The sequence below is a fragment of the Arctopsyche grandis genome, chromosome 1, assembly GCF_051622035.1.
Source record: "Arctopsyche grandis isolate Sample6627 chromosome 1, ASM5162203v2, whole genome shotgun sequence".
In the NCBI taxonomy this organism is placed as follows: Eukaryota; Metazoa; Arthropoda; class Insecta; order Trichoptera; family Hydropsychidae; genus Arctopsyche; species Arctopsyche grandis.
The window spans coordinates 1,355,849-1,373,243 of NC_135355.1; the positions used below are offsets into that span (position 1 = coordinate 1,355,849).

Sequence of the window (17,395 nt, forward strand, 5' to 3'; positions counted from 1 at the left end):
ATGCGTGAACTGGACAGCGTGTAATATTATAACCAAGTGTCAAAGTGAAAGCTGAATGAGGATGTTTAATTTACATATTATTATGTATAATATGACTACATACATATGTTTCGATAATCTCATATGACTTGTACATAAATTAATGCTATTTTTATACATTTTGATCAATATTTTAACAGTCGGAATTTTATACCTTGTGAAGAATCAGTATTATATTATAAATATTTAATTTCATTACACATGTCCCAGAACAAAGCTCTCGGCTACACTGACCAGACCTAATGTATAAAAATGTGAGCGACTAAGAAATCACCGGGTGTGAAACGCTTAATCTAACTGCATATATGTCTCCGGAGTTCGGAGATGCATTTGTCCGAAGGACCAAAACAGCCCTGCGTGACCTGAGCCATAGAACACTTTGTATTTTAACAAGCTCGTAGTCACCTCTCACTCATTGGTTTTACTTAAAATACAAACATTTTTTGGACAGGGGACTATTACAGACAAACACTCTTTGAAGGATTTGCCCTTGTGTGAACGAAGATATTTCAGGCATTCAGGAAGATATTTCATTTATTTTCTTATTTACTCTATGCAAATATGTAGTTAAAATAATTTTATTTAATATTTTACAAACATTTTACGGGGGCCCTTACGTAATTTATGCATGAGGGCCCAAAATATCTAACTACGCCACTGCTGAGGCCCTTAGTGTATAGCAAAAGTAGGGGAAATCTGGAAGCAAAAGAATCTGATAGCCAACAAATTACTGAAATGATTTTGAAAGAAAACAATCCCTGTATTTCGTGCAGCGCTCTCTAAACTGTCAACTGTTCGTTGTTGCCACAGAAGAAGCCAAGAATGAAGAATTTTTTTTTTAGAATTAGCATTTAAAGTTTCAGACATGGCTGTAAATACGCGTGCTTAGGCTGCGGAGTGCCTCGTGGGTTTGCTTTCGCCCTCGTTGTTTGACAAAAGTCAAAATGGGTTCCGAGCCTCAGGATCCTCCCGAGCTGAACTTCCACGAGATGGAATTGGACGATCGACTGCTGAAGGTTCACACCTCACTCTTCACACCTTACATTCCTCGCCAATCTCATTGGCGCCGTCCTCACACACACACGATATCTACTACCGATATTTCCATATCCTGTTCCAATATTGCAACCTGTGGTTGCTATTTAGGAACTGGATATGGAAATATCGTGTGTGGACGGCTACATTATATCGTGTATTCCTTTCAGGCGATCGCCAAATTGGGGTGGTTGTCGCCGACTCTCGTCCAAGAGAGGGCCATTCCACTGCTTTTAGAAGGCAAAGACGTTCTCCTGAGGGCCAGAACGGGTTCGGGAAAGACGGCCGCGTTTTCTATACCCGTCATCCAAAAGATACTCAACTCTAAACAGACCGATGCGCAACAGTCTATCAAAGCTTTGATCTTGGCACCCAGTAAGGAACTCTGCACTCAGGTGAGGTTTCCCCGTCTTCTATTCTGCTTTATATTTTATACATACGTACTACATGAATACAAATAAAACATTATTTCAGATCTGTTCTGCTATTGTTAGTTTAACGGTGAAGTGCGCTCGCGAGGTGCGATGCGTCGACTTATCTGCTGACGGAGAAATCCAACTGTATAAACCGCTACTGCTGGAGAAGCCCGATATAGTAGTGGCGACCCCGTCGAAAGCTTTGGCTCATTTAAAAGCGAACAATATGAAATTGAAGTCCAGTCTTGATGTATTGGTAATAGACGAAGCAGATCTAGTATTTTCCTTTGGCTACGAAGAAGAAGTTAAAAATCTCTTAAAGTAATAAAAGTGTATTAGTATGGGTGCTACTTTAGTATGCGGTCTACCTTTGAAGCGCAGCCGACTATTTTTTTTATTTGTATCGTAGCAATGACCTGTTTATTATAATTTTTGTTTATTCCTGCCGCCCCATAATGTTGTCGAAGCATTTCTATCAAAATATCGTCAGCAGCGAAGAAAATACCGACCCTAACAACCTAATCTTAACCGTTTGCCCGCGACCGTCTTCTATGGAAGCTTTGGGCGACAAGTCTGTAGCGCGGCTGTCTTCCATAGAATTTCTGAACTTTGCACGGGATTTTGAGCCTTATATGCGCCTATTTCAACTGTTTTAAGGCTCAAAATTGGTTGAATATATTACTGAGAGTTGAATGCCATCTATTCAATTTGCTTAAAATGAATATATACCAGTCAAAAATTAGCTTTTTGTGGAACCATACTGAAACCTCGTCAATATGACGTCACGTCTTCATACAATTATGAAGAATGATTATTTGACAATAAATCCAAAACTACGACATATATTATTTATTTTATTGTTTAAAATAATACTTTGTGTTAATTAACATATCTGGTTACTTGAGTAAATATTAAAATCTGTATTTAAGGTCGAAAACTCGATTGCCAAATTCGCGAAAAAGATGCCGCGTTCAGGGCTTGTTCGCTATATTCATTGCGGCGGGCAAAGGGTTAAGAAATTCAATTATGGATTTTTGCTTAAAGTTAGATGTTCTTTTTGAAGCTGCCAAATCACGAATACTTATCATACAATAAGGACAAATGGTTAAATGAATAATGCTTCTTAGTGTTCCGTTGCGTTGCCTCTCGAGCCGTCAAAGAGCTGCTTCCTCTCCTGCAAACAGGTCAATTGGGATGATTCCTGCGACTGCCAAAACAGCATTTTCGGAGACGGTCGAGTACGCCGTGGCTACTTTGAGTGGACTCCGCTGTACCGAGGAAGACGACGCTGTTCAACAGCTTCCTTCTCTTAGGTTAGGTTAGGTCCTCCGCTGTACCGAGGACGACGATGCTCTTTAACAGTTTCCTTCTCGTCCCTCTCGAGCCCTGGGGAACGTCTACCGTCACTCGGTACATCCCTTTCTCTCGTCTGTCCCTCGTGGTGTATTCTAGAATCTGGTCGCTGAAATAGCTTTGCACGATCCTCAGCAGGTAGTCTGGAATTCGGCCGTTCGCCTTCATTGCCCTTGACACTTCCTCCCATTTTAGGACCAACCCTAACTTAACCTAACCTAGATATGTTTTTTTTTGGGTCTACCTCGCGGCACCGAAAGTCAAAAGATCGAAAAAGCAAATATCGGAAGGCAAAGATCGAAATTCGAAAGATCTTAATTCGAAAGATCAAAAAAAAGGGGTGCATGGTAAACGGTACTATGTATATATAATATATATCAGTGACATGCGGTGAAATTATCTCTCTTTTTTTTGTCATACAGCCGTGTTTAATGTGCGCGCGCAGGTACGGGAGGAAAAGCCTGTTCCTCTCGTTCCTGTTGTATCCTGCTCGCGCAAATTAAGTGAGGATGTACGACGGAGAGAGAGAGAGTATTACCGCACGCCACTGATATATATATACTAACCGTTTTTCATATGTATGCATGGTAAATGAACATTTTCGATTTTTTAACATTCGGTGCGGTAACGGTCACCCGTATTTTTGTGAAAATATTGATGAAATAAAACTTAAAAAAACATATCTTAGCAGCCAACACCTATTTATTTTATGACCTGACCCTTAAAAAGGGTCAGGTTAAGTTAGGGTTTTCTCTATTCATTTAAGATTAGGTTGTTAGGGTCGGTATTATTCAGTCTCACTGTCACACGCGAAAACTGAGACAGTGAGACCGTATATTAAAGTAAAAACGTGAAGGTAGATCGCATACTAAAGTAGATATGTGAAGGTAGACCGCATACTAAAGTGACACCCGATATATAATATGTATATATTTTTTTATTATTAATTTTTGCTTGTTTATTCATTTTTTCAGTTATATGCCTAGTGTTTATCAATCAGTACTGGCTTCGGCGACGCTTTCCGATGATGTACAAAATTTAAAGAAAATTGTATTACGGAATCCTGTTATACTGAAATTGGAAGAACCGGAATTGGCTCCGATAACTCAACTGGAGCACTATCACGTTAAAGCCGAAGAGAACGATAAAGCTGCAATACTGTACGCATTATTGAAATTGAACCTCGTGAGGGGTAAAACGATCATTTTCGTCAGGACAGTTGATAGATGCTATAAGTATGTTTAAATCAAATGCATATTTAGGTGTGATTTTTCCTATTTTTTATTTCGATTCTCTTCACAGGTTGAAGTTGTATTTAGAGCAGTTTAAAATACCAGCTTGCGTGTTGAACTCGGAGTTGCCCGCCGCCGTGAGATGTTTAGCCGTTAGCCAATTTAATAAGGACGTTTATCAGATAATTGTAGCTTCCGATGAGAAAGCATTGGAAGAGCCTGAAGGTGAATCGAAAGATTCGAAAAATGCCTCGAAGAAGAAAAAAGTGCGTTTGCAATTAGTTGTATATTGAGAATTTACGATGATAATAGAACTAAAATTATTAATTATCTTTTTTTTAGAAAAAGAAATTGACATCTAAAAGGATTAAAGATAAAGAGTCTGGTGTTTCTCGTGGTATAGATTTTCAACGTGTGTCAAATGTTATTAATTTTGACTTTCCACCTGACGTCAGTTCTTACGTACATAGAGCCGGCCGTACGGCTCGCGGAAATGATCAAGTAAAATATATTAAAATCACATTTGATTAATATTTGTCAATTGAAAATTCATATTTGTTTGTATCATGATTTAGGGCCAGGTGTTGTCTTTCGTTTCTATGAGAGAAAACCCGTTGCTGGACGAAGTCGAAGAAAGTTTATCGAAAGGTTATAATATGGAGAATGTTTTAAAGTAAGATATTCATTTGATTTCAAATGTCTTTTATCGTATTGTATATTTTAATGATGAGCAGATTCGTTCAGAATTGATAGTGTAATAACATTGATCAAATTGGTGTCGACACAATCTTCTCTCTGAAACTTTTATGTGTGATTGACTCGTTGAAACAATTCGTATTAATGAGTCTTGGGTTTATAACGGATTTTGATTTTAGAACGTACGAGTTTTGCTTGGAGCAAGTGGAAGGATTCAGATATCGATCACGAGACGCGTGGCGAGCCGTTACTCGGATTGCCGTCAGAGAAGCTAGGCTCAAAGAAATAAAACAGGAACTATTAAATTGTAAAAAACTTAAAGTGCGTGTTTGTTTTTTATATCTTTTCACTGTTGTATTGTTAATGTGAATCGATTTTCAATGCTTATTTATTTTGATAGGCATTTTTCGATGACAATCCTCAAGAATTATTAGCTCTCCGTCATGACAAAGCGTTGCATACGGTTAAAATTCAACAGCACTTGTCTGATGTTCCCGAATATATAATACCTGAAGCGTTGAAGCAAATCAAAGGTATTGGAAACACTACGAGTACTTCAAATCCACTGAAAAGGAAAAGGACTCGATTTAGCAGTTCGAAATCTCTTAAATATAAGGTCTGTTTTATGGTAGATTGATAAAAATTATAGTATTTAAAAAAAATATATAATAAAAATGTTAATACTTTTCAGGCTAGACAGAAAAATCCGTTACAAAATTTAAACTTGAAAAAGCTAAGAGAAGATTCTAAACGACAGAAGGTGGAAGAAACATGATAATTTTTTTGTTAGTATGTGTGTTAGTATGTTTTATATATAAATAAAAATGTTGTATATTATTGTGTTTTAATTCATTAAAAAAATATTTTTGTATTCAACTTTATTGTTTTTCTTTTTGTATATATGTTAAGAAAATTAATCCCATAATGTTATGGAAGAAAAGTGATTTCAGATTCATACTACATATGTGAAAGTGTTTTGCGCAATATTTGATGGTTAGTTACATTTGAGATTTCAATTTCAGTACCTTTTACATATTTAGGGTATTTTTTAGCTCGTGTAGGCACTGAAGAAAACCAAATACACATTGAAGCAATGAGGATATACTTACGGAGACATTGAATGTGCGACATTCCGAAAGAATTTTCCGATTCGCCATACTTTTGTTAGTAAAAACTGTCTATCATGTCTGAAATAAATTGTTAAAAACTGAAAAACATGTTGAATTTTTTGTATATCAATTGTGTAACATGGATGAAATGATTTCAGATCAGTGGCTGAATAAAGATCTCGGTAACGGAGTAGGATTTGGTTAGTTTTAATGTTTATATTAATATTTTACAGTTTTGAAAATGGGGTTAAAGCATAATTTTACATCATATAATCCTTTCAGTGTTGCAGAACATTCTATAAATGTTGGGTTTACACGCAGATTAGATTTTGTTTTGCATTGGCGATACATTCGGAGAAATACAATCTACCTGGTTAGTTATGAGTAGAGGCCGGATAGCCAAGGGGCCGCGTATTGTTCATATGTTGTAAATGCATTGTTAAAGGTTTGCCGAACCTTTTTTACAAAGAATTACAACAATGGAACAATGAGCTGCCCCTTGGCTATCCAGCCTCTAGTTATGAGTCTTCCTTATCCTTTCCATTGTTACGCATATCTAAAATAAAGTCAGTCTATAAACATGACCCTTTTTATTAACTACGCTTTACTCGGCATATTAATAATTATCACAAGTGTCTGCTTTGTATTCTGCTAGTGTCATATTCCTTTAAATATGTATTGGGTTGGTTTTAACAATTTCCTCTTTGTTTTATTGTTACAGCATCAGCAATGGCTCTATATCAATAACTGATTTCATCCATCCACTTCAATTTAATTTTTGTGGAATTGTTCGATATCTTCTATGGAAACATTTGTTAGTTTACATTTTTTTTATATCTACACATATGCATTTTTTCAATATTTTTAGCCTCAATTATCAAAGATGATAGATCACAATACTGTGGTTACAAACCACGTACGATTTTTGCTTTCAATATAAAATTTGGTAACAGTATAATCACCATAATTTATGAACATTACAGTAGAATCTCAATTTCCAAAGATTGAATTAAACAAATAATTTTATTATGCAGAAATAGCACGAAAACTACGCTTATAGAAAAAAGTTGACATACAAAATGATGGCATTTTATTATATATGTTACAGTGAAAGCATATTTCAAGTGAAAATATATTTTCAAGCAATTTTTATTTGATTTTTAAATACTTTTTATTATTACGAAGTTATGTTCACGATACATCTTATTTATATTTTAAAAGCTACTGATCTACTGATCATTTTCTATTTTATAATTTTATTTTATTTGGTTAGTAATCATAGTATTATATTATTCTAATGTTAATGTACAGCATAATAGGAAAAAGAGCTCAAAAACCTATTTACTATTCTTATAAATGCTCATAATACATTTAATACATAATATTAATTAAAGACTCTCTAAAGTCGATGACCTAAACTATATTCAAGCAATGAAAATGTATCAAACAATGAATTTATTCTATAAATTTAACCCTAACAACCAGTGCCTGCCTTACACCCAATGGCGCCCTCGGGAAATTGTTTTCAAACACCCTTAGAAAAAAAAAATCGCCTTCGGCGCTCTAATCTAAAATTTTGTATGGCTTTTGGCGCTCTAATTTTAAAATTTAAAGCGCCTTTGACGCATCGAGCGGCGCCCTAATTTATTTGGCGCCCTCGGGCGCCGCCCAACCTAGCCCCCCCCTAAAACCGGCACTGCTAACAACCCAATCTTAAACGAATAGGGCCAACCCTTACTTGACCTAACCTATCCGAACCCTTACAATCCAATCTTAAACGAATAAAACCAACACTGAAAATGTAACTGGTTATGATTTCACTGAAACGTCTGAAAATATATAATTTCACTTGAAATATAATTCACTGTGACATAAGATACAAAAACTGAATACATGTGTATAATACATACATACATATAGACTAAACTGTTTAATGAATCGTCATTTACATCTTTTTACTTACCTCTTATTCACTCATTCAGCATTTTAATTATGTCATTCAAAGTCAACAACACAAATAAAGATAGTGTTTTTTATACTTCTGCCTTTTTCCATATGTGCGTTTTTGTATGTTCAATGGCCAATCGGTGATTACTGGTCACAAAGTCACTAAAATCTCTATAACGGAACACCTGGCAGCCGAAAAGTCCATCATACTAACGAGAACTTGAGTGCCAAATACTGTGCATTCGCGATTTTCATGGCAAAAATTGTCTTTGTGACCACCGCAATGTGACGAATAGTCCAATTACCAAAATTTCAATGTTCGGTTTTATCATTTTCATGTGGCTAATTGAAAAGCCAATAATTTCTAGTCCATTATTACAAAACAAAGGTATATTTTCCTGATTAGCCCAGACAATCAAGCTTCTTTCTGTATGTTAAATTGCAAGACCCATATAGTTGACAATTCTAAGCGAATTGCAATTTGATCATTTATAGGGAATAGTTTGAATACTATAAACAGAGAAATGTAATATTAATAGAAGTGGCTTTAGGTGTTACATTGTTGTCAAGTAACATTCTGTCCATGGACATTTTAGCAACAGTCGTATTTGACGCTTGGTGCTCGACGTATAGAATAGGGTTCGGTGATTACTGGTCACAAATTACTCGTCACAAAGTCACTAAAATCTCTATAACGGAACATCTGGCAGCCGAAAAGTCCATCATACTAACGATAACTATCATAGTAACGAGAACTTGAGTGCCAAATATTGTGTATTCGCGATTTTCATGGCAAAAATTGTCTTTGTGACCACCCCAATGTGACGAATAGTCCAATTACCATAGAATAGATTTCTCTGTTTGTTTATATTACTCGCAAGATAGGCAAGCATCGGTAAAAATTGCACAATACATTAAAAAACACACAATTAACAACATGGAATACATTTTTATAAGTAAATTGATACGATTGTATTCCCCGTGCGATGTAGCGTATTTATAGAGACGTACCGCGTACAATTGACGACAATTATTTATTCGTAAGTGCCCCTCTATTCTTATTACATCTCTTTGTTTTCATGTGGTTAATTGAAAAGCCAATTTCTAGTCCATTATTACAAGACAAAGGTATATTTTCCCGATTGGCCCAAACAATCAAGCTTCTTTCTGTATGTATGTTAAATTGCAAGATCCATAGTTAGTTTATAGGGAACAGTTTGAAATACTACAAATCTTAGTTTGTCATGAACTTTTGAAGATTGAATAGTATGAATGTGTTAGTTTTGTTATGGAATTTTGAAGATTTTGATAGGGACCGCGCTTCCGCGTGTCCCCACTACCAAAAATTTCACGCCCAAAGATTCCCAAAGAGGGAATTTTGCAACAGAAGCGAACCCGACCAGAGTGCAAGAGTCGGACTCCTGTCGGGGAAACCGCCTTCATGATCACGGTATTCCCTGCGCCAGGTTAGTATGCAGCGCCAACTTCAATTAGGCACCTAGTTGAATCGCCAGACGACAGCATTTGGATCGAACCAACACGCCTATAACCATCTGTTGACATCTCTCCTAAACACGCTTAAAACGCGTGCTAAAAAAATCAAATTCAAAAAAACGACAAACACTTGACGAGCAGAAAAATTCCCACACATTGAATCGCTCACAACCGAGCGATTGCGCCAAATCACTCGGTCACTTTTGAACTCGTTTCTATGAAAACAACCAGTTTTTCAGATTGAACATAATCGAAGCCACATATGACTTGTTAATTTCAAATTATTTTTCTTGATATTTTTCAATTTTACCTATAATTTTTACGTTGCTAGGGTATTTGTAAAAAAAAAAAAACGTTTTTGTGGGTTGTTTTTTATTTAGGTTATGTTTTGCGACATCTTTCATTTGCATTTATAACACTGTTCGACACGAAAAATGGTTCAGAGACGAGATATGACTTTTCTTATAGAATTATGCCCAGTGAACACGAATCTGGTAGTAAAAAATGTTAATTGGCTCGAGATACGGAGATATATGTGTTTTATAAATCACGCGATTTTTCTATATCTTGGTGTTGTTCGGTCGATGTCTCAAAATCTGTCAATTTCCTGTTCAAAATGAATATTTGAATCTATAGTCGGGTATTTTATCTTCCATTTGTAGTACTTTTCAGCTTTCAAATCTCTCCAAGTAGTCATCCAGTTCAAATCAAAAGTCAAAAGTACGTATTTTCACTTGGGATTTTTTCCCACTGTTAATACTATTTTATATTGAGTTTTTTCTATTGAAACATTTTTATTGAGATAGTGTTCTGATCACACTATTTTTTGTTTTCTTTTAAAAGGGTTAATTGGAAGTGCACTGAACTTAAAATCGGTAAAATTGCGAGCAAAAAGGTCGTACTATTGTTTACTCGTATTTACACGAATCTGAATGGAATTAATAGGGATAATATATTAAATTATCTTTATATGAGAATTAAATAAAATTCCACTTGCATAGTAATCGTTATTTTCATCAAGGAACCGAACCGAAAACCGTTATTTTTGCCGGAACGAAAACCGAATACACTATTTTTTTCTGTTCTGTAAAATGAATATACATACATATATTATTATCCGTGCTTGAAAAATATTCATTTTTTTTAATTAATTAAATTTTGTTCTTATATATATTAGGAGGACCAAAAGTAATCAAAAAAATTTTCCCAAATTTCCCATCTGCAATTTTCCTATGTGACGAAGATGATCCTGAACTACATATATATAGAATATGGACAGCCAATCTTCAACGATAATTCCTCAATGGTTTCACGAGGATTTGATTCCACCATTGACATCAGGATATCATCATCTAATTTTTGAGCTCTCCTTTTCGTGCAATCTCCTTGATGACCCTATTCCTATTTTTAAATTCTTTATACTACTGATGACACTTCTTAAGTTTCAGAATATCCCCCAAGTATCGTTGATTGTTTTCACTGCTTCGTTTGCTTTCATTACTTGGTTTAACATAAACAGCATAAAATGACGCAAGTGCCCTTCCTCTATTACACTGTTCGACAAATGACGACTTTTAAAATGTTTCAGAGACGGGATATGACTTTTCTTATAGATCTATGCCCAGTGAACACGAATCTGGTAATAAAAAGTGTTGATTGGCTCGAGATTCGGAGATATGTGTTTTTTAAATCGCGCGATTTTTCTATATCTTGGTGTTGTTCGGTCGATTTCTCAAAATCTGTTAATTTTCTGTTCAAAATGAATATTGGAATCTACAGTCGGGTATTTTATCTTTCATTTGTAGTACTTTTCAGCTTTCAAATCTCTCTAAGTAGTCGTCCAGTTCAAATCAAAAGTCAAAATTACGTATTTTCACTTGTGATTTTTTCCCACTGTTAATACTATATTATATTGAGTATTTTCTATTGAAACATGTTTATTAGGATAGTGTTCTGGCCACACAATTTTTTGATTTCGTTTAAAAGAGTTAATTGGATGTGTGGTGAATTTTAAACCGGTAAAATTGTGACCAAAAACTTCGTTTTAGTAGAGCACAAATTTGTGTTGTGTGCGCTGCATTATTGAAATGTTCATTATCTTCATATGAAATGTTCATTATCTTCATTAAATATATTTATCTACTCTGTTACAACAGATAATGGAGCTAATATGATCAAATTTGTCATCTTACCGAAATAGACGAAGAAAACCAGAATATTAATTATGAAAGAGAAAATATGCTACCTTCCATTAGAGCTGTGCTTTCCCTCATCTCATCGGAATAAAATGTGTGGTATATACTTAACAATTAGCAATCAAAGATTCTATTAACGATTCCGATTCAAATACAATTATATGTGAAGTTGGTTAAAAAGTTAAGAATCCCTTCTCTTATTATGAAATTTAGCGAAAATGATACTAAAAGACCTGTAATAGACTGTACTACTAGATGGAATAGCACATTCGATATGTTAAACTATGTATTTATTGTTATGTAAATAATTTTGTTCAAAAATAGCTGAAAACAATATTCAGTACTATTTCCCAGAACATAAATGGATCGAAATTAATGTCATCGTTGAGACATTAGGACCGTTAAAAGAATCTACGGTGAAATTTCAAAGCGAGCAAATGACGTTGAGTGATTTTTACGGAATTTGGATTCAATCAAAATTGAAACTACAAAACTTAAAAAATAGATACACCCATACCTGTAAAAAAATTAACTTCTATAATAAAACAAACTACTAGATTCTTTCTAAATTGTTGCACTTTTGTTCCTAAAAGCAGACCGCAGTGAAAAGTTGGTAAGCCTAGAGAAAGTCAATTGGGTATGAATAAAAAAAAATGTACTGTGTGTGCATTTTAGCTGCATCAGAATCCATCCTCTATTCCGCAGTGTACCAGCGACAAGCTGCACACGCTAAGAAATATTCTCCTTTGACATTTTATATATATGATCACAATAAGATATAGCGAAAAGCCTTATAAAGAGAGGTATAGAAATTTTAGGTGAATTTACATTAACTTGCTAATATTTAAATACAAGAGAAGAAAAAAGTTACGATTCAGGTCCCCGATTTGAAAATATACCACTGACGTTTAATTTATTCGAACTTGAAGCTTGAAAATGATAAGCTGGTAACAAAAACCAGTATATTTTATGAGGTATCAAAGTTTTGGCTCGTATTTTTCGCATTTAGATATAAGTTCTGAATAAATCATACAAAACAAATGATATTAGATTAAAGTATTAAAGCCATAACCCAACACACAGTCAAATGAATGAAATCTTCTTGTTCTTGAAACAGTTCTAGTAATTTTTTTATATTAACTTGGTTGCTATCAAAAGACCTTGCGTAGAATATGAAAGATATGATATTTTTATTTTTACGCTATTATTAATGCATGTGTAATGTTTTCGATCAATAATACATCCTGACCTTTGCCAATATTTGATTGATGAACCATTTAAGAATTATCACACTGAAAAACCAGAGTTTTATAGTAAAAATGAAAAGTCCTATCAACACCAGTTTCTGCAAATTGAATTTCATAAATATATATGTAAATATTTAAAGGTTGTGGCTATTTGCAGGTACTATATCTGCGAATTATTGGCTATTTGCAGATATAGTACCTGCAAATAGCCACAACCATATTTAAAAGTAGGTTTAGATATAATCAATTTTTAAATACGTAGAATACTTGTAAAAATCTTTCTTCGTCATCCATAGTAGTATAATTTTGATACCCGTCTCTATAGAGTATTGTTGATATGGATGTCGTAAAAACCAACGTGGGGAAAATTCCAAAAATGCCATCGTTACAACTAAAATACTGCGGGAGTGGAAATGAAAAATGAGAATGTTTTTCTATGGATGTATTAAAAAATCTAAGCAATTTCTGGAAATGGTACTTTGAGACATGAATTCCAGATGGATTCGAAATTTTCCCAAATTTCATATTTATCTTCTGTGTCTCTTATCGGTTTTGTGTTGTATTTTATATTTTTTACATGATAATTCATTTTAATATGTATTTAATTTACAATAATTTGGACATACGGAAAAATATCTCGGGTACTATAATTTGGTAATGAAAACTATTTTACACAAAATAAAATATCTTTTGTTTTTTTATTATTTTTTTTTTAAACCATAAAATTATGTTACATGTATGAAATTATCATTGTATTAATTGCAATGAAAACAATGTATTTCATTATATTATCATGAACAATGTAATAAAATGCATAACTGGAACAGATTGCATCATTAAAACGCAAAGGTAATAACTCCACAAAACCCAAATATTTGTGGCAGCATTTTGAAGATTGATATAAATTAATCTGTTTTCGTTAATTGTCTTTCAATTGTACATATTGTTTTTTCTGCTGATATTTCCATGACTGGTTTCGGAAAGGAGTTGATGTCAACATAATTACATACGTGGTTTGAAATTAAAGTTATCGTTTTTGTATGTTCATTGCGTTGGCAAATAAACATACAGTAGAACCTCGACTATCCGGATTATTAAAAATAAACACACAAATTTTACTTTTTGTTCAATTCTTACAATGGTTATTGTATGTACGAAGAGGTTGAGCTTCGGAGAAGTGAGCTGGTTGAACTCCAGAGGTTCACCAGGTGCGTCGCTTTATATACGTTCTGACTTGAAGCGTGCCGTGGGCAGATGCTTTGTCTTCGTTTCCAGGACACGTGTTTTATCCGTGTGTTGACCTGTTTTCGAGGCACGTGTTTTCGGGACACGTGTGTTGATCTGTTTTCGGGGTGCGTGTTTTATAGCTATGGGGTCAGCGCCAGGAAGTCGTTCATTTAAGAATTCGGTCATGTGCCACGTGTAAACGTCTTTCAGGACACGTGTTACAGTTTCCTGATGACATCACTGTTGGGTTTCGTTCGTTTTACGATCGAGCGATGAACTCTTTCTTCTGTAATGGTCAAAGGGGACGTTGCCCTTGAGTTATGCATGTTTGTACAGGATCGATGATGATTGGTGTGAAATGTATAAGATCACTGGTTTTGATTCGTAATAGCACAAGTTGTGCTTCAAAAAGAACAACTAACTTTAAGCAAAAATCCATAATTGAATTTCTTAATAAAGAATAATTTAATATTGATCTTCATGTTATTATATATGTACATATGTAAATGTAGACAAATAAAAATTATTCATACTGAATGTAAGCGTCTTTCCCTGTCATTTGTGATTTTTTCGGTTATCCGGATTTTTCATTACCCAATTAGTCCGGATAATCGATGTTCTACTGTAGTACATTATTTTGGAAAGTTACCAATATACTCTGATTGAATATGAAAACAGAAACAAAACTCAATTTGGTCAAATTTTGTTTTAAGCTATTACCATTGTGCTCTAGAGAAACATTATACATATGCACAGCACATATATTATGTTTTAAAAACGCAAACTGCACATTTAATTTCCTCACGCACTGTTTTTTTATGTCATCGGATAATTAACCGATTGTACTATTTTACTTTATTTTAGTCGCATTATAAATTTGATTCATTTGCATTCTAGATGGTATTTTAATATGTACTATGAATAATAATTCCGTAATACTTGGTAATATACATATTCTATAATACATATTTATAAATTTATTATGATTATGTGTAAAATAATAGTTTTTCTTTTAAGTTTTGTTTGGATTATCCATAACAAGTCATGGTCAACTTAAAAGCATTGCTTTGTTGGAAGTAGATGATGTTTCGATTATAATTTTTACAAGGTATATCTATTTTAAACGTTGTGGTATATCTATTTTAAATATTATAAATTTGTTTTAATTTTCAGAAAATCATCACCTGCTGGGTTTTTAATGTATTATAGAAATCTTGATAGTTTGTATAATTCGCCTTTTGATCCTTCACTTCAAACTAAATTTGTTATACACGGTTTTCAAAGTAGTTGCAATGATGAAGTTTTCATTATTATTAGAGACGGTATTTACATATATGATGGGTTTGGTTCAGTCTGTCTGGCGCTTGTCGATCGTTTGCACCAAACCCATATAATATAATGGGCAGTTTCAACCACATCTTTTTTTAGTTTCTATAATTTATAATTGTTTCAAGTTTGTTTACAGCTTATTTAACAATGCATAATGTCAACGTGATATGCGTTGATTGGTCGTATTTGGCAAAAATGTCTTATGCCGAGGCCATTGAAAACACCTGGTTCATCGGTCAATTTTTGAGTCATTTTCTAGATTGGATAGTTTTAGAAAGTGGATTGAACGTAGAGGATATTCATATAATTGGACATAGCTTGGGGGCTCATGTTGCTGGCGTGGCCGGGTATAATACAAAAATGGGTGCAATCGGAAGAATAACAGGTTTATATAAATACATATGTATGTCCTTACATGTATAATTAACTGGGTAATAATTTTCATGTTTAGGTTTAGATCCTGCTGTACCGTTTATAAAATTCATACCTGAAAACACTCTCGATAGATACGATGCCGGAACCGTTGAGATGATATTCACGTCGGTATTGTCATATGGACATCCTTTGGGAGATGTAAATTACTTCATCAATGGTGGTTTAGAGCAGCCTGATTGTGCTCATTATTCAATAAATCGTTTGTACACGTTTATATAAATTTATATGATATGAATTTTGTCCTTTGAGTATGGTTAGTGTTTAACTTTTAGGTAAAAGCGCTTTTTTCAGTGGATCTATTGTGTGTAGTCATTCCCGAGCGTTTGAAATATTTGCTAAAAACATCATGTTTCCTGATATGTATGTTGCATTTGAATGTGAAGACATTGTACAAGCCGTGGCTATGAATTGCTATACAAAGTCATACAAGTTTGGATTGCCAACTATGTACGTATCTATTTCAGATATTTGATTAATTTAAGCGTTGAAATAATTGTGACTTTTTATTTTAGGAAAGATGGAATTTACAGTGTCATTACCTAAATAAAATAATACATTTAAATTTGTTTTAATTATTAGTGTATTTGAAAAGAATAATAAAAATGAATTTCCAATATACACACTGATTTTATATGTATATATTTGCAACTTTATAAAATCTTGTTCCATGACTGGTATCTTCATTTGCCAAAAGTATTGTCTGTAAAATAAATTTACTATATATACATATGTATGTACATGCACACCATAAAGCCATTTACTATTATACTTATTTCTAAATGTTTCATTTTATTTTTTACTATTATTAACCTTCCGCCAATGATACATTTGATTATTATAAATTTCACGTCAAATTTGAATGATACTATTGTTACGTACACTGCCGAGTAGTTGCAATCGGATTAGGCCGAGTAGCATCCCAGAGACTGTGTGACCGTTATAATTGGTTTCAAGGATTATCTCTAGACTCTAAGTGCATGTAGGCTAAACAATGGCCACCGAAGTGGCCGCTATTTGGTCCCTTCGCAGAAGTGACCGACACCGTGGGACTGGGTGTCGTGGGAATACATATCTGGGTACATGCCTAAACAATAGGGAAGTAACGGGATGCCTTGAGCGACCGACCCGTTATAAGGACGGAGCACTGCCATTGCGTGTATCTCCTTAGCCACCCCTACGCAACACTGTTGTCAGAAGTGGGATCCAAGTAAAAGGCCAAAGTCGTTTCACAGCATTTATTGGTGATTAAGGAGATACACGCACTGGCAGTGCTCCGTCCAGAATGTCTTGATATCGCCTAAGTACCGCCTTACAACGGTTCGGTCGCTCAAGGCATCCGGTTACTTCCCTATGGTTTAGGCATGTACCCGGATATGTATTCCCACGACACCCAGTCCCACGGTGTCGGTCACTTCTGCGAAGGGACCAAATAGCGGCCACTTCGGTGGCCATTGTTTAGCCTACATGCACTTAGAGTCTAGAGATAATCCTTGAAACCAATTATAACGGTCACACAGTCTCTGGGATGCTACTCGGCCTAATCCGATTGCAACTACTCGGTGGTGTACGTAGCACTATTATAAAATATATAACACACAGATTGCACAGATCACACAATCTGCTTTAGGTCATCGACTTTAG

The 17,395-nt window shown here is 34.4% G+C and overlaps 2 protein-coding genes and 1 non-coding gene across 4 annotated transcripts; 2 read left to right on the forward strand and 1 right to left on the reverse strand.

The window, feature by feature from the left end:
* The first annotated feature begins 836 nt into the window (after nt 1-836).
* On the forward strand, nt 837-5,981 carry Ddx56 (putative ATP-dependent RNA helicase DDX56). Of its 2 annotated transcripts, none has more exons than XM_077435684.1 (10): nt 837-1,055; nt 1,245-1,469; nt 1,549-1,811; nt 3,818-4,078; nt 4,146-4,341; nt 4,418-4,576; nt 4,651-4,748; nt 4,951-5,092; nt 5,172-5,387; nt 5,463-5,981. In XM_077435684.1, the coding sequence occupies exons 1-10, from the start codon at nt 984-986 to the stop codon at nt 5,544-5,546; spliced, it is 1,716 nt and encodes a 571-aa protein (XP_077291810.1). In that variant the 5' UTR covers nt 837-983; the 3' UTR covers nt 5,547-5,981. The 2 variants fall into 2 exon arrangements, with proteins under 2 accessions (XP_077291810.1, XP_077291896.1); XM_077435770.1 differs by having other exon boundaries at nt 4,146-4,323.
* Nucleotides 5,982-9,135: 3,154 nt separating this feature from the next.
* Nucleotides 9,136-9,301, reverse strand: LOC143920512 (U1 spliceosomal RNA). Its single transcript, XR_013261353.1, has one exon. It is a non-coding gene; the product is annotated as a U1 spliceosomal RNA (small nuclear RNA).
* Nucleotides 9,302-13,556: 4,255 nt separating this feature from the next.
* On the forward strand, nt 13,557-16,297 carry LOC143911184 (pancreatic triacylglycerol lipase-like). The gene is made up of 6 exons (XM_077429964.1): nt 13,557-13,612; nt 15,164-15,312; nt 15,456-15,704; nt 15,771-15,953; nt 16,027-16,201; nt 16,267-16,297. The coding sequence occupies exons 1-6, from the start codon at nt 13,557-13,559 to the stop codon at nt 16,295-16,297; spliced, it is 843 nt and encodes a 280-aa protein (XP_077286090.1).
* Nucleotides 16,298-17,395: the final 1,098 nt, after the last annotated feature.